This window comes from Cyprinus carpio, chromosome B9 (genome assembly GCF_018340385.1).
Source record: "Cyprinus carpio isolate SPL01 chromosome B9, ASM1834038v1, whole genome shotgun sequence".
Classification (NCBI taxonomy): domain Eukaryota; kingdom Metazoa; phylum Chordata; class Actinopteri; order Cypriniformes; family Cyprinidae; genus Cyprinus; species Cyprinus carpio.
In genome coordinates this window covers 24,854,368-24,881,484 of record NC_056605.1, presented here as the reverse complement: position 1 = coordinate 24,881,484, position 27,117 = coordinate 24,854,368, and the positions used below count along the sequence as shown (strand labels likewise).

At 35.2% G+C, this 27,117-nt stretch overlaps 1 protein-coding gene across 4 annotated transcripts; it reads right to left on the bottom strand.

Annotated features, from left to right (window-relative positions):
- Nucleotides 1-785: 785 nt before the first annotated feature.
- LOC109088356 (von Willebrand factor C domain-containing protein 2-like) lies at nt 786-26,693 on the bottom strand. 4 transcript variants are annotated; one of them, XM_042730520.1, is made up of 5 exons: nt 25,818-26,693; nt 23,840-24,297; nt 19,252-19,353; nt 10,542-10,671; nt 786-1,500 (listed from the first exon to the last, which is right to left on the bottom strand). In XM_042730520.1, the coding sequence occupies exons 2-5, from the start codon at nt 24,227-24,229 to the stop codon at nt 1,349-1,351; spliced, it is 774 nt and encodes a 257-aa protein (XP_042586454.1). In that variant the 5' UTR covers nt 24,230-24,297; nt 25,818-26,693; the 3' UTR covers nt 786-1,348. The 4 variants fall into 4 exon arrangements, with proteins under 4 accessions (XP_042586454.1, XP_042586452.1, XP_042586453.1 ...); XM_042730518.1 differs by having other exon boundaries at nt 23,840-24,311; nt 25,818-26,691; XM_042730519.1 differs by lacking the exon at nt 25,818-26,693 and adding an exon at nt 24,995-25,735 and having other exon boundaries at nt 23,840-24,311.
- Nucleotides 26,694-27,117: the final 424 nt, after the last annotated feature.

The following is a 27,117-nucleotide window of genomic DNA, read 5'->3' as shown; positions in this document are numbered from 1 at the left end:
TGTACATGACTAGTGGAGCTGTGGTTTTGTTTATATAATGTAATATGTGCTATGCTAAAATATCTCACTGTAAGCGCAGACTAAAATGATCAACTTTATCTTCAGAGGATTGAGGTGATATTTTAGGTTTAAATGTTCTCATTGAGCACTCATGATCATGTGAAATATACAAACACTGTGTTTAAGCAGCATTAGCAACTAATAAAACTAGTGGTGAATCTCATGAAACCTGTCAAGAACATGTCTAGATGTCAAAATCAAATGGAAAAAAGGAAAAAAAATTATTTTGATATTTTGACACTCATATTCACCCTTAAATTATCATTACAAAAATGCAAAATACTTAATTACCATTAATGTATGATTAATGTAACTCTCATTAATGTAAAGTTAAAAAAGTATTTGTCTATTCTGATAGTATTTGTTGTACGTTATAATGATTTAAATATATATATTTTTTTACAAATATGTAATTAGTTTATTTTAATAGTTGAACATATTATTTAGATTTTTTAATAATTTGATCATTTAATATGTTTATATTAATTTAATACAGTAAAAATATAATATTTAGTTCATTAGTAAGAATATAATGAGAAAAAACTATTTTGAGAGAAATGTCAAATGCGAATTTTGGTTAATTTTTATAAAAAGAAAAGTCAAAATGCAAAAAAAATTATACTGATTGTGAAAACAGACTTTACTTAATGCAAAGTATCATTTCTAATTTTACTGTCTTTATTTTGCAGTAAAAAAGCAAACATGTGTTGTAAAATATTTATATATTATGGTAGTTTTATTATTATTTTCAATATATAATTTGTTTATTTTAATGATTTATATTATTTAGATATTTTAATGATTTGATAATTTAATATTCCTATATTAATTTAATACTGCAAAAATATTGAATTTCGTTAGTGAGAATCTAATAAGATGGAATAATGTGGAGTTACAAAAATAAATAAATAAATAAAATTAAACAATTTTGAGGCAAATTTAAAATGCTAATTTTGACTCATTTTTATTAAAAAAGGTCAAAGTTTCTTGATTTTGGAGTGAAAAGTTTTCATGAGGTTCACCCTAGTATGAACTCATCACAGGAGAAAAATGTGTCCTCAGTGAAAGACACTTGTTATGATTCTGCCAAGGACTTTTATGTGTGTGTGTGTGTATGTCTGTGTGTACAGTATGTCCCATGTATCTCAGCATGTCCAGCCATCTCAGTTTGCCAGAGGAATTGTGCTCCTGCCAATCAGTCCCTCGCTGTCATAAGGTGGGCCGTCCCCTGCGCCGACAGCCGTGCCGCACATCGCATCGTGTCCCTCCCTTCAGCTCCAGAGGGCTTCTATGATGACGGCTGACCATTGAGACACTCCCGGCGCAAGCACTGCGCAGGCTTCCACCAGTCCCCGCTGTGGCACCGACAGATGGTGCAGTCGTCCACCTTCACTTCAATGCCAGCTGGGATGATCGTCGTGCCAGCGAAGCAATTTGGACCTGTCACATGGGGAAAAGGAGGAGATTTTAAGCAAGCAGGAATGAGCGAGAGCTCGCAGGAGCCTCTTTTAGGGGGAATGCCGGAGTGACTCACAGGAGTTGTGAAGGCGGAACAGACATGTGGATGTTTTTCACAGCCATGCACCGATGGGCTTGTTTTTGTAACACTAAAGCTCTTTTGCTCCTCTCTTTTCCTTTCTCTCTAATTCTCCACCTCACACACCCATCCTCTCACTGGGATGCTTTGCATTCTAATGCGCCACAGGCTGCAGGGGCTGCTGAACAGTCATGCTGGCACTATGCGTGATCTGAGCACGCTCCATTCATTCTCTTCTATTGAGGCCTTCAAGCATTGTAGACCATGAGCTGTGCATAAAAACAATCGATGAAAAAATACACTGAACTTATTACTTATTATGGTATAAACCAATTAATCACTTTTATCAATCAATCACTCATATATACTGTATATAATTAAGGTCATCTCTCATTCAAAGCATGTTAAGGCCAAGTTGTAGTCGGAAACCATTAAAAAATGTGAGATCTATTAAGATTTATTTATTTATTTATTTTAATAAATGGATACATATATTTAGCAAGATTGCTTTAAATTGATCAAAAGTGATGTATTAAATTGATTTAAAAAAAATGCTGTTTCTTTGAACTTTTCATTCATCAAAGAATCCGGAAATAAATGTATTAGTTTCTACAAAAATGTTAACTAGCACAACAGTTTCAACATTGATAATTCATGTTTCTTAAGCACCAATTCTAAAATTTCAGCTTTGCCATCACAGGAATAAATTACATATTAAAAATATATTAATATAGAAAAAATATATTTTAAATTGTAATAAATTTCGCAAAATTACTGTTTGTACTGCGTGATTTGATCAAATAAATGCAGCCTCTGTAAGAATTAGAGATGAAAAAAAACAAAAACATGAAAAGAATCTTACAGACCCCAAACTTCCGTTAGTCTGAATTCACAGAATCCCGAGTGTATTATAAGGTTAAAAACACAAATTATTGCTTTAGTCTCACTAAAATCAAACTTTATTTTGCATGTAAACAAACTGTTCACTAAGAAAAGCCCACTAAAGTAAATGAAATCTTTTATGGCATTTGGTATGTAAATTAGTACAAAGGACAACTTTGGCTGTTGCATCTTATGGTTTTTTTAGTCTCTCAAGTCATGAACGTCCCTTTTTATTTTTTTATATAAAGGCCATGTGCTAAAATTGTGTAAATGCAATTCAATTTGAAAAATTTGCAGTTCAATTTGGTTTCTGTGCCATGGACTTGATGATAATAGTAGACCCTTGGAATGTGCTCTATTAAGTGATTTATCAAGCTAAAACTGCTGATTTTTTGCTGATTTAGTTTGGTCTGGTTGGTGAGATGGTCAACAGTTTAGCAGTCATTAAACAATATTTGACCACATAATGCTGTGACTGACCTGTCAGAATCGAAAATTCCAAATAGCCTTGTAATGAGATTCTATATTACAATGCAGATTTTCATTCAGTCAACAGCACTGTTAAAAAAATCAGTGTGACTAAACACAGTGTTGTTCAATTCCAAGGGTCTACTATGATCATCATTTACAAGAACACTTTAATGTTTATGTAATTCCTAACTTCCTTCCCCCAATGAGCAGATATTAGTGGCCTGCTGTGGATTAAACCCGAAGCGGTTGGTATAATTGCTTAGCAAATATCTGTACGTTTATGTCCATATTTACACATGTAAATTAGCAATGATCATTTCTAAACGATAGCAAATGAAAAGTGGAATTGGCTGACTCTATATGTAGAATTAATTCCTGTGATGAGTGAATTTTTTACCCATAAAATTAAAAGCTGAGCACAGCCACCATTGTCTGAATGTTTCTGATGATTATTTTATGTGCCTTGCAAGGAATTGACATGAAGCCATCAAATTTTTATTTTATTTTACAGATTAGAATCATACATTTCTAAAAGAACAGGGTTACATTTTATTTTACATGCCCTTGTTACAGTATAAACATGCATTTAATAACTGAGTAGTATTAATTACATTATGTAGGGAGAATTTAGGTAAATTGTGACACTTGCCATTGAGATGACTAGGAAAAAATGTTCCAGTTAACCCTACTTACTATAGGATTAGAGTTTGGTTTAGGTTAGGTTTAGGACCTCAAGGGGGACTGAAGCTGCAATCAATGATTACTATAAAACAAAATCTATAACAGGAGTCAAGGTATGTGTAAAGCATCACCAATCAATGTAGTTTAGTCTAATATAGTCCATTTACATTCCATTTAATATTAATATTAACTTGTGCCTGTATGTTCAGGCTACAACGGTTGTACTTATTAATCTCATTTTAGTGATAAGATGTTTTCATAAATACATATCTTATGAACAAATTACATATCAGCATAAATCTTGAACCCAGAACCTTGTGGGCATACAGAGTTCTTTAGAGATAATTGTACTAGTGTGATAAATAAGATTATTGCGGATTTACTCTAATAAAAGGGGTTTAACAGAATACCTGTAAAACGTAGGCGTATGATTATCACAGTACAGACTTTTATTTATTTATTTATTTATTACTTTTTGTAGGTGGGATCAGATTGGATATTCAGGCTAGGAGTTTGTTTAACAAGACACAAGATGCTCAGTGTTTATCCACTTGCTTTGCTGATCTCCAAGTTGCAAATTATCGTGAATTATTAACAGCGTCTTAAGGGTTGACTCTGAGCAGTGTTGTGGTTTTGATGATCTGTTAAGTATTATATAATGTTTTTAATTGCTCACAACAGTAATCTCATTTGACACTTATCAAACTTAATAAGAGCTGATTCAGATTGTACAAGATTACATATTTCATTAGCATTGCATGTTTTTTTAATTCACATATACAGTGCTTTGCAGAAAGCTAGTAACCCGGCTAACAGGGAACATTCTCAAAATGCTCTAGCAAGGTTTTCCAAAGTTATGAACAAATGTTCTTCCAGTAATGTTAATAGAACCTTTGTTTAAAGTTATTCGAATCAAAATATCCTCAAAATGTCCTTATGGAATGATTAAAAAAACAAAACAAAAAAAAAAAACAACTGGATGTTTTAAACATTCAAAAAGCATTAAGAAATAATGTTTTCATAACTTTGGGAACATTAGCAAACTGTTCATTAGCAAAATGGTTGTGGCAAGGCAAGGTCCTATTTGTCATATAAGATCTTCATAGCTATACATTTGCTATCATATATTGTGTGATGGCTTCGTTAAATAATATAAAATATGGGCACCAGCCACTGATCAATCAGGTCTTATTAGAAAAGATTACTATAATGACTGTGATCTTGGTCATCAATAATGATCTGCAAGAGCCCATATTTCATATTGAATCTTTTGGAAATGGCTTGTTTAAGCCCCTCACACTGTATGGACATTTTGAGCTCAATTTGAATGAAGCACTACTCCAAAACATCTTTTCTGTGAAGCCTGGAGGATCTTAAAGTGCCACTGTTAAGCATTTCTTTGTAAACAGCAATTTTGTGTAGATATATGCGCCAGACAGAATTTTTTTTTTTTTTGCAAATGTAGTTGCACTATGATTATTTGATAATGAGATCTGAATATTTTAACCATCAGCTCTGAAGAAGTGTATTCACCATACCTGGCCCATTAAAAATCAGCATTTAGAGATTTCAGCATATGTGTAAGACCATTCTTGATGACAAGCAAGTCCTTGAAAAGTACTTCTGGTTTGATGTGGCAGTATTTCCTGAAATATAGTCCTCACTCTATGTCAGTAAAAGTCAGTGGTGCCGTGTATTTCAAAAAGAGTTCAAGCTTCATGACCTCCCTTTTACTGTGGGGGAAAACAACTAGATTGCCTTTTAACCACATCACAGACATGTTAATAGACTTGCAATAGGGCGGCAGGGTTAGCAGTGCACAAATTGCTTTACTGCCTATAATATTCTGCATGCTCCTATGAGACCTGACAGAGTCTTACATGCACTCAAATATTTGATTTCCATCAGTAAAAATTATGAGCTGTTGGCAAAAGTGCAAAAGCAACTGTTTCAAGGGGGGTGAAACAGAAAATCCGTGACTTTTAGCCTAGCCAAGAGCGGTTATTCATCATCCTAAAAAAAAACAGCGTCACTATTGCAAGGACACCTTGGCCAGGTGGACAGGTACCAAACAGATAACGGATAAGATCGTGCTCGATGCCATTCCTTAATGACCCAGACATCTGTTTTAAGACTACCGGTTTATTAAGAAGATTAAGTCCTTGATTACAACATCATTGCACATTGTAAGCGATAAGGTTTTAAAATTAGTTTTTTATTAGTTAATGATTGTCATTTAAAGGATTAGAATGAGAAAGCAATATTATGGAAAGAGGAGTCGGTTTTTAGCCAGAAGCAATGGTTTGAAGTTTAAAATGCCTTCATTCATTTGCTTATTTAAAACATGCATATTTTCACTTCACAAGAGTTTAATTGATGGACTGGAGTTGTGTGGATTACTTGTGGATTATTGTGATGTTTTTATCAGACTTTCATTCTGATGGCACCCATTCACTTCTGAGGAGCCACTGGTGAGCAAGTGATGTAATGCTAAATTTCTGTTCTCATGAAGAAACAAACTCATCTATATCTTTGATGGGCTGTAAATTTTGATTTATGGGTGAAATATTCATTATACATCCTGTTTGGACTCTTATTCTGATGGCACCCATTTACTGCAGAGGACCCATTGGTGAGCAAGTGATGTAATGCTACATTTCTCCAAATCTTTATGATGAAGAAATAAACTCAGCTACATCTTGGATAGCCTGAGGGTGAGTACATTTTCAGAAAATAATAGTTTTTGGGTGAACTATTGCTTTAAACAACTTATGTCCCATACAGTGTTACTTATATAGTAGTAATATCACAAAAGTACTATTATTATAAAAACAAAAATACTATTATGCTATATCATTAAGATATGCCATTTAATATTTTTAATTTTCAGTTTTCATTTTACCTTTATTTTTTTTTTTTTTTTTTTTTTTTTTTTTTAGAAATTATGCTATGTGCTTTTGTCATTATTTTTTTTTAAAAAAATCTTTATTTTTATATCAGTTTTAAATTTAATACATTTACTTTGTATTGCTTCTACTTACTTTTACTAGTTTAACAAGACTGGTCCTATAACATTATGGAGTGTGGAAAACCAGGAAGTGCTTATCTTCAATAATATACTGTAAGATTTGGATCACTTTATATACTTTCTGTTGAAGTCTGGGTAAAAAAAATAAAAATAATATTGTATTATTTTGACATATTGTTATTGAGATTTGAATATGAAAGTGATTACTTCTGTCTTTAAACATAGTCTCTTAAGGGTCTTCACAGAGTAAAAAAGAGCAGTACTATTTGCAGTTGGCCTTGGTTGTACCTTTTTATAGTAACTAATGGTGGCAAAGGTGTGAACAGAAAGTAAACCTGGAGCACTTTTGCTTTTACAATGGACATAAGAAGAGAACCAATGTGAAGAAATCTCAGAGCACTTTCTGAGATGGATTCCATATGGAGATTTATTAATTGCAAACAGTGCATGGAAAAATGTATGTGACTACAGCCAAAACAGTGAACTGTAACTCCTTCACACTGAAGCATGCAGTGCAATCAAACTATATATTTACAACATGTTTCAGACCATAGTCATCATCATAGGTGAAGCTACTCTGATGCAGCAGAGGCCCACGTCATTGCCCTGAGATTAGCCTGCAACCTACAAGCAAGCAATTACTATGGTAACCACTACTGAGAGATGGTTGCCCACGATTGGCTCACCCACATAGAAACATGGCCAGTTGTCTTTCCAGCAGTGCACAAACTGAGCTTAGTACTGCTGGTCAAAGTTCTTGTTAACATGGGTTTTAAAAGGCTGCATCATGTGCCAATGTTTAGAGGCATAATTTGGTAATTAGAATCAGTAGGAAGCCAGCACATCACTTTTTCTTGAGGCTATTTTTGAGTTTTTGAGGTTCAAATTCACTTCAGCAAAAAAGTACTGCATTCCTGCGAGGTTCATTAAGAGAGGCTTCAAAACAAAGTGATGCTTCCTAGGCTTCTTTCATTTTGACATGACATGCGAGAGTCAGATGTGAGCTATATGTTTATGGAAGACGAGAATTGTGCTATAAAAAAACGATGCAGTCATGTCTGACTTTTGACTGACTGAGACTTGGCATTCCCAGTGTCATTGTTGATCCTCTGCCAGCTCCGTCAATGCTGGGATAAATGTCTCTTGACATTTACCGTCTCCGTTTGTCCATGTGAAACAATCTGAGAGAGATTACATGACAGACTGTTTAGAACAGCTTTTGACCAACGCTATTAGAATTGATTGAACTGAGATAAAGTCTCTCAAACTAATTATTTTGCCTTTCTTCCTCCTACAATTGCAACTGAATAAAGCCAAGCAAGTTCTTAGATAATCTGTTTATGATGTCATTTCAAACCAAAGCCGTGATTAAAATGAACAGGAATAGAAAATTCTTATTTTTATTTAATAATTATTTCGTTTAATTTTTCTCCCTGTGACCTACTTATAACAATTAGTAAAAACAGTCATTATATCAGGCTGTTATGTCATCCAGAATTGAATTAAAAATGCTTTTTTTTTGTTGTTGTTGTATTATATTGAGATAGCAAACAGGTAAATTTAAAAAGAAAGAGTCTATTGTGCTTAATAAGGTTTTCCTTGTTTATAATAAAAAAAATAAAAAAAATATTCACTGCCATTTTTCCAGAATCACCAGAATTGAATTATTTAAAATTGAATGATTTAAAAATTATTGTAAATCATTGCTGATTTGATGCTCAATATTGGCCAGTTTAATGTGTCGCTACTGAATAATAATATAAATTTATTTTATTTTCTTAATTACCAAAGTGTTTAACTTTTAATTAATTTTTTTGGACCAGAGTGCAAAAATCCTTCTTTTCCAGAATACATTTCTTTTATATTTCTTTGATTTACAATTTGCTAAATTCCTTTTCCTGTTATTCCATCTCAACTTCCTGTAGGATTAACCAATTCAATTTAAATACCAGTTCATGCATTGAAAAAGATCCATTTCTGAATGTTGTCTGACCCTGATGTAAATGCCATTTTTGCATGAGAAACACATTCCATAAATGCAGTACTGGAGGAGAAGGTTTCAGGTCTGAAAGGATATTTATTATATATGTTAATACATTAAACACTTTTATCTCAAAGTATAAAGTAAAATGTGATTCTTCCTGATATGACCCCTTTAAAGATCTTGGAAGCAGGCTTGGTTATTTCCTCCAGGGGATGGGCTCCACCACAGCCTCCCTAAAATGCCAGCACCACAAGCTCATCACCGTGCCCTGTCTGCCTGGATTAGTTCTCTTCCAGGCTGTAGGCGAGGTTTGTGTATCTGTACGTGCATATCTCTGGCTGTCTTTCTGTGCTAGTAAAGCAGAAAGTCACAGCCGGTCTCTATTTAGCAGCTATACCTTACACCACACTTCTGATTGTAATGTGGATCCTGGAGAATGTAGGTTAATATGTGCCAGAAGGGAGAAAGGAGGGAATTTCATAGATTTTAAAGTTGCACTTAGAAGATTAGATATGATTTTTCTTTACAAATCTATTTTCAAACATGTCTCCTGAGGCGCTCCGAAGAGCAGCAAGATTTCTTTAAAACCGAAGACAGAAACTCGGCTGCAATTTGCGAACTTGATTCAGTTTTATCTTGTTAAAATCTAATATGTCAAAAAAAAAAAAAAAAAAAAAAAAAAGGTTAGCTGATACTCTCATATATTTTTATACCTTTAAAGCTATCTTGTGTAAAAGCGGTTGTTCTTTCAAAACCAACACTTAATTAAATCTAATATTTTCTATTATACAGTATCAGCGTAGAATTTTTTATTTTTTATTTTTTTGAACATTTTCATGTTCACAAGCTCACAAATTTTGGTATTTCGGTACTTCTATGTATTATTATTATTATTATTATTATTATTATAGTTTGTTGATTTAACCATTATGTAATGGATTTTTCTTTTCCAAAAATTGCTAGTTAATATTATTGCATTGAACTTTTTTGCTATTCTGCACCCTATTACATTTGTAGCATTCCCACAGCCTACAGTGCTCAGATACTGAGTGAATACTGCTAAAATTATCCACAAATAATGCTGTTTTTTCACTTGACAACTGAGGTGCATAAGCTTAGTTCAATGAGGCCTACAGTCAGTTCCAAAAAGTAATACAAAAACTGTTTTAATTAAAAGAAAAGTTGCCAAAAGATTGAATCCAAGATTTGGTGATAATATAGCATAATGAGAGATTTAGAAGTGATTTTTAAAAGGCTGGTCATTTTTGACTGGGTACACCAAAGTTGGTAGATTTTTTTGTGATTTTTGGTTGGATGTTTGTGTTTGTGTTTGGACTATAAGTTTTGTGTTTTTAGAAGTTTCATTTATTTAACTGATTTACTGAGCTTACACTTTGTGTTTGTGCCTCTGTATTGGACTGACTCAGGGATATCTCTTGCCCTTGGCCATCCAGTGAGCCATTGGAATCCAATAATTGTAATTTTGGAATCGGGCCTGGCTGACTAGTGCATCAAGACACAGGAGATAGAGGAGACCCCATTGGCCAATTAATCCTTCTTAGCATGGTCTTAATCAATGGGACACTGTTTATCTGAACCAAATTTCCCCTGTAATTGAGCAGAGGATTGGTAATCAGAGCTCACTAGCTGGTGACACTGAAATCTAATAGAAAGTTTGAGTGGGTTTTAAACTACCTGTGCATGGAGCTGTCTGTTTATACCACACTATCACATCCACCTCACTGCTATTTCCTGAACACGGATACATGCCAGTCAGCGGAACAATTTGCTTTCCTTTGGGATTGTAGAGAGAGTCCTCTAAGGAATTCTCTAAAGTACACCTTGCAGGTATTTTCGTCTTCTGCATAAACCTATAATAGGAAATAGGCCGTTCTTACCGTTTTTACAGATGGGGCAGCACTGTTCTGGCTCATACACTGGGTTGACGCACTCTGGTACTGCACAGTCAGCGACCACACAATGCACCTCGTTGTTTGGCTCGCAGCGACACCATTCACAGGGCGAAGGCTGGGGAGAGAATGTTACAGGTAAGACATCACAGTTGACACAGTCAACATGAAATCAAACTGACTCTATTTTTATATATTAATGCATTCTATTCCAAATTAAAGCAGTATATGAAAGTGCTTGCTCCATGTCATAAATCTTTCTCCCTTTTCAATCCACCTCTCTGTTGGGATTGGTAAGAATTTTTAATGCTTTTGAATGAAGTCTCTTATGCTCTATGAAGTCTCTTATGCCAAATTTATAAAGGTGGCACAGAAGTGCCTCTGAAGTGGCATTAGGTGCTTTTCAAAAACTATTTAATGCTACTTAGAGGATGCATAAATTAATTTACACAACAGTTATACCTTTGTAAAGTATGTTAATATAAGTAACTGATGTGGGTCAGAGCAGGCATAATTTAGTCTGGCTTTTATGTGGCATTACGTTTTTACACAGAATTTTGAGCAGACACAGGGTAGCCTTAACTTGGCAGTTTAAAGACACCTCAGTTACCCTCTTATGGTTATTTATTTGATCAAAATACTGTAAAATGAATATTGTGAAATATTATTGCAATTTAAGAGTTTTAAATATTATTTATTGCTGCAAAGCAGAATTTTCAGCAGCCACTACTCCTGTCTTCAGTGTCTAATAATTCTTTAGATTCAGCGCTCAAAAGATCTCTCAGCATTGAAAACAGTAGTTTATATTTCTTTACTGTCGCCCTTGATCAATTTAATGCATGCTTGCTGAATAAAAATATTAATTTCTTTTAAAAAGTCCTTCCCCATTTTTCTGTTATTAATTCCTAATTCATTTGTTCATCCAGATTTAAAAATGGTTGCAAAACATTTCATATTGAATTAAATGGCCCCTTCTTTTTCATTAGAAATATTTTTTGTTAGCAAGAATTAGTTTGATCATAGCATGCATAAAGTTATATTTGGTATTGCGGGACTTTACATTTGTGAGATCAGCTTAATTACTAATCAGAAATGATTCAGTCAGACAGTATCTAACCAGTGAACAACAACAGATGTAAGTTTAGACCATCCCGTTCAGTGCATACTTGTCGGTGGAGATAGCCCAGATTAATATGTGATTAGTCCTACATTGGATGTCTGTAATAAAATATACTATTCTACCTGCTGAATATTACATGGACCCCAAAAGGCCATAAAATATTAAGTTTTAAACCCACATAGCCTACTGTGCCTTGTAAAAATATTTAGACCCTAAACCAGTTCTCTCTTGCAGAATTGCAAATCGCACACTGAAATTAGATTTTCTGTGATAGTTTCTAAAACTCTACATGTATTACTTAAACATTCCACAGATTTTAATATTCTGCAGAGGAATCTTTTGCAGCAGTGCCAGCTTTAAGTCTATTGGAGTGAGTATGTACCAGCTTCCCACACAGTTCAGGTATGTTTTTAGTCTATTCTTTTTGGTTGTTGAGGCGAGTCAAACGATGCCATACTTCACAGTTGGAATTATAATGTTTGATGGTGGGCAGTGTTAAATTTGCATTTCCCAAATAATTTAGAATTTTTGCTGAAGTCTTACCACAAAATCATGTGTGCTAGCATTAATATTAGTTAAAGGAATAGTAAACGGATTTGTTTCCTACAAACATGCGTTTCTTCATAAGACATTAATGTTTTTTTCAGCTGTTTAGCCTTTCATTCTGATGGCACCCATTAACTGCAGAGGGTCCATTGGTGAGCAAGTAATTTAATGCTAAATTTCTGTTCTAATGAAGAAACAAAGTCATCTACATCTTGGATGGCCTGAGGGTAAATCCTAAGTAAATTCTGATTTGTGGGTGAACTATTGTTTATACATCCATAAACTCCACATTTTTTTTTGTTTAATTCACATTTGTTCCCTATTTGTATCACAGTGTACATCAGTGTTGTGCACTTTTACTCTGGCCTCAGCCCCTGAACCATGCAGCCTCTTCAATGTGATCGATATGCTCTCTCTGGCTTCTCTCACTGGTCTCCTTTATGTTTGCACAGAGAGTTTTGAGGTACAACCTTTTCAAGGAAGTATCTGGGTGGTTTGATGTATATTCTACATCCTGATAATTGAACCAGCAATGTCCACTGGGACATTCAAACTCTTGGATATTATATTGCACACTTTTATTCTAATTTATGCACTTATTTCAACTTCCACTGTAGTATTTTTGAAATATTCTCTAGTCTTTATTTTCACAGCAGTCTTTTAGAGTAATGGTTCCTTAACTGTGGGGTTCCTCTCCAGAGAGTGTGGAAGTTATTTTAATGATTCACAGGTAGAGGCCAATTGTGAGGCAACTTTGTCATCATTATGGCAATTGTTTCCTATCTATGTAAATTTAGAAATTATGCAGCATGGGGATCGAAAATTTATGCAAAGAGCATATGTATGTTTTTTTGCATAACATTAAACATCATAACGAATTTTACATTTCTGTAGTTAAAGATAAACATTACTGATATATAGGATTCTATATATATGACTAGGCCACAGTCCGATTATCTGATACATATTGCACATAGAACTGAAAAGCACTTTTTCGATCTGACTTTAATCTCTTATATGATTGGCTGACTTTACACAACCTCTGGGAGTTGGGAGGAACATGTTTTTTTCATCAGTCTGCCTGGAAACCAAGTCGTGTTTACAAAGTTCCGGGATGATTCAGCAAGCACTTGTGAGCATGATTCAGCAAGCACTTGTGAGCAGGAACTAATCACTGGATTTGCAAGCGTTTGTCAGGTTATTGCCATAACATTTTTTTTTTATTTTATTTTTTTATTAAATTGTTTAATTTGTGGCAACAATCAAACTAGTATTTTAACTATGAACAGACATGTATATTTTGCTTTGTATATTTGTATGTCTGTAAAATAATTAGCATTTATGGCAAATTCTGATCACAAATATTATACACATTTTCTGCTTTTTATGTTTTTTTTTTTTTTTTGCAGCTGTTCACTGAGACTGCTGCACCACTATATGATTATTATTATTTTTTTTTTTATTTTAATTAATGTTTGATTGTCTTTTTTTCAGATAATACTTCCTTTAAATGACACATAAAACAAACTAATATGGATGGTTGCTTTTCCAGTATATTCCAGAATGAACACAACAAAGACTACCATTCAAAAGTTTGGGGTCAGTGAGATTTATTTGGAAATTAATCATTTTATTCATCAAGAATGGATTCAACTGGTAAAAAGTGACTTTTACTAAAGTTTTACTGACTATAGTTTTATTTTTACTATTTACTTTTAATGTAAAACAAATTATGTTTCAAATAAATACTGTTGTTTTGAACTTTCTATTCATCAAATAATCCTAAAACCAAAAAAAAACATAGTTTCCGCAAAAATATTAAGCAGTACAATGGTTTTCAAAAAAATAAGATATGATAAAAATAATTTTTTTAGATCACCAAATTAACTTATTAGTATGATTTCTGAAGGATCATGTGACTCTGAAGACTGGAGTTATGGCTGTGGAAATTTCAGCTTTGTCATCACAGAAATAAATTACATTTTACAATATATTACTGTAGAAAAGTGTTATTTAACTTACATTAATAATTCACAGTATCACTGTTTTTAGTGTATTTTTGATTAAATAAATTCAGCATTGGTGGGCATAAGAGACTTCTTTCAAGAACCTGTTACTAATTATAATAAAATCACTGTTATATTTATTTTAATACTTATACTATAAGTATAAATATACTATTTATTACTAAATTAAAATAAAATCTTGAACCTTGTATTTGAATAAGTTGTGATACATTATTGTAGCACTCTAATGTTTTATTCATGAATGTCATGTATTCACTGAGGTGACACTGACTCATGTGTATGCCAGCGTGGATCACAGCTGAAGGTCTAGAGGACAGACAGAGATCGGGACCCCTGTCCTGGCAGCGGTCATGCCCTTTAGTCTCTGCACACTGTGTAAGTGGCACGGACACTAATAATCCTCTGCTCTCCATTGATAACAGCATCCAGTGCAGTGGGACAGGAGCTTGTGAACTTGCCCATACAAATCATTTGTTATTGTGCCAGACTCTTCGTAGAGCCAACACCAGGCAAAAAAAAAAAAAAAAAAGGAAACAATGGGCAGCAGTGGGTACGAGCGTCTGGTTTTCATAATGTATACTGCAGAGAATGCTGAGATTAACATTCTCTCTAAAAAACAAAAAACAAAAAAAACAACAACTATGAACTTGAACCTTTTACTTTGATAAGGGCACTTTAGTAATGTCTTAAATGCAGTACTAATGAAAAACCATCCTTACAAAGTATTCATTACATTCATTCAGTACAGGACAAGAGGGTCAAAAAATGTTCTGCTGAAAAGACTCTTTGTGTAGCTAGGCCTGGATCACTCTTATTGTAGAAGCTTTACTCTTCCCAGAATTATCTGCTTACAGTATTATATATTATTCAGCAGCATGGCTCCAACAAAATGTAAGCAAATCAACTGAAAGGAAAAACCAGAGTCATTTTATGAAAGGAGTACAGTTTCCCTGCTTAAAAATACAGCTTAACCAGAATAAGGATGTTTGCTGGTCTTAACTGGGCTAGTAGGTTTCAAAGCCAGGCCAAGCTGGTCTCCAGCTGGTTTACCTGCTATAGATGTAGGTTTATTGAGCTGATAAGCTGACATATGCCTAAAATATCTAAAAAATCAGCAAAACAGACCAGGATCAGACTGATTTAAGCTGCACCCCCACCCCCCCCCAAATAAAAAAATGATTTCAAATGCACTAAACACAAAAAAGTCAAGCTTAAATATATAAATTCTAAATGAATAATTATCACATTTGTGCATATGCATTTTTGCATGACACAGTATATATAATTGCATCGGACTAAAACTAAAGGATTTGTCTAACACAGGGTATAACTACTTCCCAAAAAAGTTTTGATAATTTTTGGGGATTTGTTTCACACTTTGCTATACTTGTGGTATTCCCAGTCAATTCCCAGTATTCTACAAAAAATAGCTTATACATTTTTCCTTATGCTATATTACAACAAAATATTGTATTCAATCTTTTTATCAACTGTTTGGTATGTTATTTTTGTAACTGATTAATCATAAGCCTTGTTGACTTGAGCTTATGCACCCTAGTTTCTAAAGTGACTATCGACAAAATTATCAACAAATAATGCTTTTTCACTCAAAAACATTTTAAAGTATGTTTATAATATTGTTATTATTATTATAATTTTCTGAATGGCTTCATTTATTCTAAAATAGATTACTGACTCATAGTTCTTAGCACTAATTATTCAAAATATTTCAGTTCACTTCAGAGAGCATGCTTGTACTGCTTCCAAGGCAACTGGCGATTTGTTTTGATGTGTGACCAATAGTGGTTTCATTTACTTTGTCTCATATTAACATGCAAACAAAAGCAAATATATCCTGCACATGGTGATAACAGTGACAACAGTGCTACATGCGTCTATATATATACTCTATATATACTCTCTCTCTCTTTTTCTGTGTGTGTGTGTGTGTGTGTGTATAAATATATAAATGTTCTAGAGACAGTATAAGCAGTAGGAGAATGTTAACTTATAGGAAAAAGATATATGAGAAGTCGTTCTTCCCATGTAATCTTAAAGCAGTCGCTACTGGTGTAGAGAGAATGTTGAATAATGTATTTGGCATTCTGCAGGTAGTGATCTCAGTCTGAACATTTATTGAAAGGCAGATGACTGTATGAGCACAATATTCTGTAACTGCACAGGGTTACACGTGTAAAAGGGTGTCTGTGACATTTTCGGTCTGTTGTCCGATTACATTGATTACTTCATGGCTCATGTGATTAAAAAGATTTCATTTCTGAGGAAACACCTCTAGTATTAGGACGAGTTAGCTAATTTTACACCTGACCAGTTACATTTAGATTCATCGACGCTGTGTGAGTCAGGTTAACACTGATGGTTTTACCTCGTCACGCTGCACAAAATGAGGAAGCATACTCTTTTCTACTCCAGTGGACAATGACTTCTTCAGCCTGGGCCTGAATTGTTTCAAAATCAACCAAGATTAAAGAGCTTTTCAGCAACTATCACGATCCTTCAGAAATCATTCTAAATTGCTGATTTGTTCCTCAAGAAACAGTTGAAAACATTATGCTGCTTAATATTTTGTAGATGCTTTTCCCCCCAGGATTCTTTGATGAATAGAATGTTCAAAAGAACTGCATTTTTTTTTAAATAGGAATATTTTGTATTAATATAAATGTTTTAACTGTAACTTTTGATCAGTTTATTGCATCCCTGTTGAGTAAAAGTATAATTAAAAAAACAACAGCTTATTGGCCCCAAACTTTTGAATGGCAGTGTATGTGACTTTTGCATGAATGGTTGCGAAGTGGTAGAAGAATGATGGTTAAATGTCTGAATGTTCCAGCATACTGTACATGTGTTGTTAGTATGTGTGACATGATCTGTAGAAATGAAAAGATTAGGTCACAGAAAGCATAATTTCATTTCTGCCATTATTAACTCACCTTTATTTTTTTTCCTATACCTACTGTATGCTTATATTCTGTATATATCATGCAACAAAATATGAGAAGTTGTAATATTTGTTTATGCAGCTTGTTTCCACATAACAAGAAGTTTACAGTGACCATAAAAATCAAGTTTAAAACTGGACAAAAAAATTGTCGATTAAATCTCCATATAACTCATGCCCAATAAAGTAGAAGTAGTTATTAATTGATAACACAAATCAAACTATAGTCTATAGTCACTTTCATCATTCTGTTATGGTGTTTTGAGCCCTTATTGGACTTACTGGACAGACACAGTCACTATTTGGTTCAACGGAAATTCCAGAAGACAAAATAACCTCTGGAAAACATTCCAAACTATGAGGGTGAGTAAATTATGACAGAATTTCCTCCATGGGGCCTCACCACAGAATTGTGTGGGCATGCTGGTTCCAAAGTGGTAAAAGATGTTAAAACAGGTTATATTCACTAATGGTGCCACTGATGGCTCATATGCACTGAGCGTGAGTCATCAGATCCTCATGAGTTTAAGCACAGATGTTGAGCTGCATCGTTCTGACAGCATTCTGGGAAATGTAGTTCCAGACATGGGGGTGACTAAAAGGTTCATGCGAAATGCCTTCAGAAAATGTTAAAGATCACGGTGGGTTGCAAAGGTTGCATTCCTATGTGACTATGTTAAAACAGCACCAGGATCGGGGAATACAAGAAAGAGAGGATGGTGGGAAAATGAAGATACTGAAGTGACCACTGATTTCAGCTTGAAGCAATTGGAATGTGAGATTAAACTTTTCTGAAACCATTTCATAGTTCCAGTTTCGGCCGGCCTACTTGTTAGCTTTTAATCAGTATTTTAAATTAAAACCATGCTGTTCCTCAGGCAGTTGGATCGGAAAATCAATTTAAGCAATTAATTTCAGGTGCTTTTTATAGCTATTTCCTCTCACAGGTGTCAGATTTTGCAAGTACAGTCACTAATTACTGCTCACTGTAGCATATTCAGATGAGAGGGCAACTTATTTTGTGTGTATGTGCATGTGAGAGAGAAAAAGATATATATGTTATAGTTTAAACGTTTCTGAGCAATAAACTATAGAAGCCTGTTTCCGCCACAGAATAAATAAATAAAAAGGGTAAGACTTTTTATCTCACAATTCTTACTTTTTTTTTCAAATCTGAATTCATATCTCAATTCGTGCTTTGTTTCTTGCAATTCTGAGAACAAAAAGTGAGAAAAGTGAGACATAACACAGAATTGCATGATGTAAACACAGAATTTGTACTTTTTCTCGCAATTCCAAGTTTACATCTCACAATTCTAAGTGTATTTCTTGCAATTGACTTTTTTCCAAAGATTTTTTTTTATTTGCCACAGAATAAAAAAATAAAAAGGTAGTTGTGACTTTGTATGTCACACTTCTGACCTTTTTTTCACTTTTGTGTTTATATCTCACCGATCAGACTTTAAAAAAAAAAAAACTAAATTGTGAGATGAAAAGTCACAATTACCTTTTTCATTTTTCTGTCCTTTGCTGGTAAAATGCTTCCATACTAAATCAATTACTCTACATATCTGTTTTAATAAAGTTGCAGTCTCTAGACAGTGATAGACACTGCTTTGTTTTTGATGGCTTTTAAATTGTCATTGTATTGTTGAATATTCGGCATGAAAAATGCACTGCCGCCTGTTCAGAGATGCCGGCGCACTGTTGTATTGTTTAAGCACTGAGCGATATTTGTGACAAGACAATTCAAAACCTTGAGGAACCGAGAGTGTTATCTGATTCATTTACAAAGCAATGTTTTCTCGGAATGCTTGAGGATTCAGCAAGAAAAATCCAATGAAGGTTCCCAGATATGAGAACATATAAAATGATAGGTCTAATTTTATTTTGCGCATTTTATTATCTATAAGCCATTCCCTCAAATCTTCATTTTCTCACCCTCTCTCACAGGTATTCCTCTCTCTGGTAATCCCAGGCACACAGACGGGATCGTTCAGAGCTAACATCCCGGCCCTAGACTTTCTGCCTGGGATCTGAACTCACCCTATAGCTCCGGCCTCTTGCTTGCAGCTGAGCAGTGGCTGGGGGTGCGGTGGTGGAGTGGCTCCCTTCCACAGCTGCTGGGGAACCCTGTAGGTGAAACACCTACTGAGGGTAAGTTTCAGAGCTCTTAGGGAATATAACACAACAGCAGAAAAGGAACCACTACCCCCAGAACCCCAATCCCACTGCCCCCTTAACTCACCAAAATTTTCCACTTAATCATGCGTTTTATATGCTGTTACACTCCTAGTGTTATATATGTTGTTCTTGGGTAAGGTGGCACCAAAATGTATTTGGACACGTTCTTTACATTAATTACAATCTATCAAACCAAGTAGTAAAAGGGATTATTTTTTAACTAATAAAAGGGTCTGCATTTCTCCTTGGGATCAGTAAGATTTTTGTTGTTGTTGTGTTTTTTTTTGATTTTGTAAGTTTCTCTTATGTTCACAAGTCTGCATTAATTTGGTCAAAAATACAACAAAAAGATTAATATCGTGAAATATCATTAAAATTTTAAGTATCTATTTTTATTTTCATATATTTTAAAAGGTCATTTATTCCTGTGATGGCAAAGCTGAATACTCAGCAGCAATTAGTCCAGTCTTAATGATCTTTCAGAAATTCAAATATGCTAATTTGAAGCTCAAGAAACTATTAGTATCTTCAATGTTGAAAACAGTTGTGCTGCTTTATTTTTTTGTGTTAACCATGATTTTAAGGATTCTTTGATGAATGGAAAGTTCTAAAGAACATCTTTTGTAACATTAAATGTCTTTACAGTCACTTCTGAGTAATACAATGCATCCTTGCTCAATAAAAGCAATCCTCAATATAATGCATCCTTGTTATATTCTATTCTATTCTATTCTATTCTATTCTATTCTATTCTATTCTATTCTATTCTATTTTGGTCTATTTTATTAAAAACATACTTGGCTATGTGCACTGTGCTAGACTAACAGAGACTTGTCACAGCACTTGTATATTGTTGCTTTCTTGCTAATATCTTACTGACCTCACATTTTTGAACCGTAGTGTGTAAACACTTGTGCTTGCTTAAGTGTGCGTGCATTTTAATTTTTTTCAATGATCTAATCCAGTAATATACACTTTTAAGTGATGCATAAATGTCCAAATACTTTTTGCAACCGCTGTGCTTGTATTTTTATATTACATAAAATATTATATTTATTAAACGATTAAAGTATTTCACAAATTCCTTTTATTATGATCTAAAAGAGCTGGTTTGGCATCCTAATACACAAAGTACAGAGAGAAAAGGTGCAGGTCCAGAGCAGTGAAGTAATTGGCCATCATAGTTTATTCTCTCAAGGTTTCGACAGACAATATTAAAAAAACATGCTCTTTCTGAACTTTCACTGGAACATTGTAAAAATCAAGACAAGTATTGGAAGAGCTGTTGCCATGCTTTAGAAGTGATGTGATTAACTCTGTTGTGTTGGTATAAATCCTGTAGCTCTTTCAATCACCCTCAGCCTGGAAATCGTGACATTTAAAAAGCCACATAACTGTCCGGGTCAAGCTGGGTTGCACATGGGTCAGCGTGCATCACTTTGATAATGCACTTCAGGTCTTTCGTTTGGAAATCCGTCACTCAGCTGTTATTTGCAGCGATTAGTTACAACAAAAAGCTGCACTGACTGATTGGTCTGCCTCATTCTACAGTGAAAAGCCTTCTCCGCGTGTAAGATTCATATCTCAGCGGGGCTCCTCCCAATCCTGCAGAGCCAAGTAAATACAGTCCTCGCCAAAGAACGGCTGAGGAAATGCCAATGTAGCCCACACCAAAGGTTACCCTGTCGGCTTCTCTTAATTGGATCAGCTATCAAGCGCTGTGATGCCCTTTGATTCCCATTCGCAGCTGGACCTCAGTAGTTGCTTTTTAATTCAAAGAGCTCTCACTGGACACTATTGAGCGATGATGCCTCGTTTGGTTAATTCGCGCATCAAATTCAGAGCGAAAAACTGATCAAAAAGGGATTTCTGCTAGTTATGAATTGCTTGGCTTTGTTTATGGGTTTTCAATCAGGGTCTCTTTTGAGAGGAGGTAATCAATAGAGCCAGATAAACCGTTTTAGAGGTAATAAAAGATTGTAAGTTGTCCTTCCACTCAAGGTTGGAGAGAACATGCAGTATTGATGGACCTGATCTTTTTATCAACAGACTTACATGGGCAAATATGTCTAGCTGAAACATGCGCTTGCATCAAAACAGGGCTAATCGGGTGCCTAACAAAGATGGATTCAATTTAAAAGTCCATGAGACCCTAATTAAAAAGAAACTGCTTGACTTTGGCACACTTTCCCTATGCCAGTTATGTAATTTAACCTTCTTGCTAGCCACAAAAAGTTTCTTTAGATGTTGGTGCCTAAATGAAGTGCTCTAACCTTGTCAGCTTTTGTAGATTCTAATTTGATTGGCACTAGTTGGACTTCTAACAAATGAAATACTCAGTCTTTGTTTATTTAGAGATGTGGCCAACGTATGTGAAACTGAATACAGCTTGACACCTCAAAGAAAACATTGTGTATTGCAATAAAATGCTGATTTTGTCAAAAAGCAGCTCTGAAGTTGGCCAGCCCCATGTTGATACAACAGAACTGGTGAGTGATAATATATCAGATGTTGCCAGATGGGAAATTCATCACCCAGTGTGAGACTGAATTACATAGACCTTCCACCCCACTGTAATCCTGATATTAAACATTGTTCGGGTTTTGATCTACTGGTAATATAGTCTAAGATAATAATCTTTGCAGTACATTTAATGTCAGGAGACATGTTGCCTAGAAAAGGCCAGAATTTACATTATCTCAAGATTACACTTAATAAATCAGATGTAAGCATGTGATGAATGCTAACGATATGTTGTTCTCTAGAGAGATGATTCAAGATACATGCAGTGCAAAGCCATGAAAAAGATCCAAAGCATCACTGCTAAGATTAAATACATAATTACCAGTGTGGCCAGTGAAGTATAAAATATCAGAAACATCAAAGAACATTTCTTATGGTCTGTTCTTTCTACGTAACATATTGTGTTTACCCTAAAATATATGTCATCAATCTTTACAACTAAATATTGCATTTTTTATACAAAATTCTGTTCAATTAATTAATGAATAAATAAACATTAATGTCACAATATATTAATATGACTTTAAACATAATTTTTTATATTAATATTTAAATTACTGTGACAAAATCAGAACATCCAAAAGGGTACACAATTCAAATTCTCAAGAGAGATGAAATCTATTAATGGTGCTAACAAAGTGCAGGAAATAATCTTAAAGGTGCACTTGCGAGGTGGAGTCCAAAGACTAAATTTGTGTGATGATTTAATGCTTTGTGCTTTGTTGATACCTAAAACTTATATTAGAGTTTGCACTTGCTGAAACAGCCCAAGTTAGCCTTGAAATGAGCTTTGTGGGTGAAAGAAGTTATTTTTTTTTTTAACTGTTTTATCTCATCAGTTGCTTTTCTGGTGTTCCAGGTTTCAATTTTCTAACATGAGTACTTCTGAGTGTCTTTCTGTCATGTGAGAATTAAATGTGTACAACCTGCTATTTCCAACCCTGCCAGTGGAAATAGACCAAAATAAACAAGGGACCTGTTGATGTTAGTTATGTTCTATATACACTACATATTATTATATAAATATCAAGTACTTGCAACTGCTTATTAGACTACTTCTGTTAAATATGTGCTCTGCTGATATGAGGCATGACACCAAAGAGCTTACAACATGTTAGGCCTGATAAAGCGGTCATGAAATATCAAATGCATGATTTATTTGTCAGTTCTACATCTTATGAATCTCAAGTTGGCTGAATGGTTCATCATGCAGCACAACATTCATGTATCTATCTATGGCTGATGGGTCTTTTTAAGAATGCTTCAGTACTTTGTTGTATGATTGATGGGTTTGCTTTCTTCTTCCAATCAATATAAATAACTTGAATCTAAAATCAAGAGAAAATGCACACTAGTTTTAAATGGATTGCTTTGTCAAGTGGATTGTTTCGTGGCACAGCTCTAATCAAATTACAGTTGAAAGTGATGGATAGGGCTTATCATGATGAGCCTCTAAGAGTAAAACAAACATAAAACTATCCCACAATATCCCATACTGCACTCATGCATGGACCCACCCACGCAAATGCCTACTGTATATATAAGGACATAGCGGTGCAATAGTGTACATGTGGTCTTAAATGTCTGATTTTGACATATGATGCCAGAATTTGAAATATATCATCATGAATGCTGTCTTGAGGCAGATTTGTGAAACTTCCAGGCTTGACTATTAAATTCAAACAGTGTAAAGTACAATCCACCCACAACGTGAGAATAATGGAAGGCTTACTCCCTTTAGACATTGTATATCCATGTGATTCTTCACTGTAGCATACATGGTTGAGGTTTCAGCTGGAGTGCAAGACTCACCTATTATTTAACCACAGGTGTGTAGGATACACAATGCAATGCTAAATTCATAAAATAGCCCCATATTCGTGCATTGAATATTTTTTCTGGTAATTGGGAGGCAGAGGTATCCTACCTTGAACTCTTCCAGGATTTTATAAGTCTTCCCTTTATATTCACAGAAGTTTTTGACCTCCTTGCATTCGGGGCAACAGCCGTTGTGTTCCACCTTGGTGCACTTGGGGTGTATTTTAGGGCACTCGGGTTGGTCACAGACAGGACCGTCCTCCGTGCACACGCACGGGCAGTTCGAGTGGCCCGGGAAGAAGCGTTCCCCGAGCTTGTACACAAAGCCACTGTCATCCACGCAGCCTTTTCCTCGGTAGTCATCGAAAATGATGTCATTGTTGGCAGTTCTCTCGGCCTCGTCCGCGGCGGGATAGTCCTCAGGGCCGACAGAGGCCGACGAGACAGCGGCGTTCAGGGCGAGCAGCATGACGCAAATCGCCGGGAGAAAAGGGCCCATCCTTCGCCGCGGCAGTCTGACGCATTCAAGGAGAGTGTCTCAGGTCCCTTAAGTTGCAAGTCTCCATGCTGCAAATATGACACTGAAAGAAATGTAAACAACCCGTAGCTTGATTGCTGGACATGCATTTTCTTTATGTTACTGATAAAAAGATCGTCACACTATAAATTAATGATCAAAGTACAGTTCGCTGGAAATGTAACCATGTACAGGAATGAATGGGGAGTGTTGCAACAATGTGTATTTTTTCTTTAGCAGTTTAGAAATATATGACAAACCTACAGTAAACTGTATAAATAAGTGTCAAGTACATAGAGTGCCATTACCTACCTTTCTACTGGTGTGAGTTTTAAATGTTGTGTATGAATTTGTTGTGGTAGTCAAATTTACTTTAATTCAGTAATAGTTTAATTTTATATTGCAAATGCTAATCATGGGGATTATTTTTGATTAAATACTAGCATTTTTAAAGATCACTGTATATCCTTCTCCCATCCCTCCCCATCTGGTCAGTCGCGATATAAACATGTAGATAGCAAAATAGACATGTTGTATATTAGATTAAATAATCTGAATGAGCTGGTTCAGGGGATAACCAATTTGCAAATCAATTTGTAAACCTGACATTTAGCTTTCTTTATTTTTATTTTTATTCCTTGTTTAAAACGTCTACTGCCTTCTCGTGAGAATGGTGATCATGTATGTTAATGATTTCATTCGTGTAGCTCATTTCTAATTGGTTAAACTGATGGTGTTGCAACTCACCCAATGTTACAGCACTCCCCGGTCTCCCATACTGGTTAATCTCTGGTAAAGATCTGCCATTTGTTCCCATACAGAATGCACCGAAGATACCCATGGATTGATATGAAGACTCGGCTCATATAAACGAGGTGTGTTTTTCTCCTACATTATGTGTTGGCTCTGGTATTAGTGATCTCTGTATCAGGAGGGGGTGAAGATATTACTTCAAAAGAAAAGCGTGTGTACGAGAAAACAATCCCCGAAGAACAAAGTAGGTAAATCAACAAAAACAAAAACCCAGATAATCACAGCCATCATAGACAGTGCTGAACAAAGTTAGCCAGGATATCCATTTCCCATGGACAACAGGTAGCTCTCCAGCTTCTAATCCCTAATAGTACTGCAAATAGGTGTGCATTGACCATGTCCGTACATTTCTACGCTCTGAATTTCATCTACTCTAAGAGCCCTGAAGAAACGACACGGTTTCTGTGTCATTAACGAGTGCGTAATGGGCTTCGGTCCAAATGCCTCTTCACTCGTGAAAGCTCGAGAAATTAACCATAAAACGGCACGGTAGTGTGAGATTGTGCACTTAAAAAAGCAGAGGAGCTGCCAGAGGAAAGCACTTCAAAGAAAGAGTTTCTTTTTTGACGCTGAAAGATAGTCTAGTATTGACAATACGTCTAGTCTATAATAAAATGACTGCCTCTGGCATGCTGAATGCATCTGTGCAGCGACTGCCTTGCTTGAATGTAGAGAAAAATGCAACATAATTATTATTGCATTGAAGTGTTGCAATGAGCACGAATACATTTTAACCAAGTGGCTGGACTCGACTTACCGCGTTGAAATGTCTGGTTCCACTTTGTTGGAATCGTAATCAAGCGAGCAAGTGCACCTTCGTGATGATAAGACCACAAAAAATCATTCCAATTCGAGTTGGTGCAAAAAATTGCTTACTCCAACAGAACAGATAATCCGAATGTCTATAATATTTACAAATGAAAGCTGATCATGCCCACTTTAGAAATGATATATCCAGAAACGCAGTTATCCTTCCCCGATCATTAAGTGACCTCTCAGAAAATGAAAAAGGAAGGAAAAAAGATCCAAAACATCTGTACAAAATGCACTTCCTTCTCGTGATCATCTAGTCATCCGCGGCATTTAAATCAACTCCCAAATACTGCAGGTGGAACAGAATAACGCCATTTGTTCTTCGGCACCTCCGCCGAGAAAACATTTTGATGTCAAGTTAATAAACGAGAATTGATTCGATATCATTACGTTTACCCAGTGAAAGAAAGTAAGTTTATCTACATTGGAGATGCTCGCGCCGCCAGAGCAGACAGAAAAGCATCGTCTGAGACAGCGCTACTAAGTTGAGTGCGGAGAGGAATGAGAACAGAGGAGCGTTTCATGTTCAATAGGTCGCCTCAGTGAGTTCAGCACCGCGGACAGTGCCGGATCCAGAGTTCAGCACCACGGACAGCGCTTGATTCTGCACTGAATCGAGCTCAGGTCTTCTCGTTGCTTCTCTAATCACGAACGATTTTATGAAACGTGCAACAGGACAGTCCATCTGGACCTTAGGAAATCTTTTGTTACTCTTCTCAGCGTTTTCGTTCGTAAATAGAAAAAAGTCATTGAATCGAGACCAATCACTAACAGCGGATTTTAGCAACACTTTAATGCTAATTGTAAACTTAGACTAGAGATATATGCAAAATTGTTGTGCAGAAGGTAACCTATAGGGGCCACTGCATTACTGTATTTGATAGTGAGCTGAGGGTGGGCAAAGCAGGTGTTATTATCTATCTATCTATCTATCTATCTATCTATCTATCTATCTATCTATCTATCTGTCTATCTGTCTATCTGTCTGTCTGTCTATCTATCTATCTATCTATCTACCTGTCTGTCTGTCTGTCTGTCCGTCCGTCCGTCCGTCCGTCCATCCGTCCGTCCCCCTCTCTTTCTATATATATATTTGAAATTGTGTTCCCAGGTCAGGTTATTTGTCGTTACCCCCCAAAATTACATTGTGGTAAAATTGTACATCTTTTCAGCATAAAACTCTTCAAGGAAAAGTGTCTTCTCTATTTATAATTTTATCTTATATTTTCATTTTGTCAGTAGGT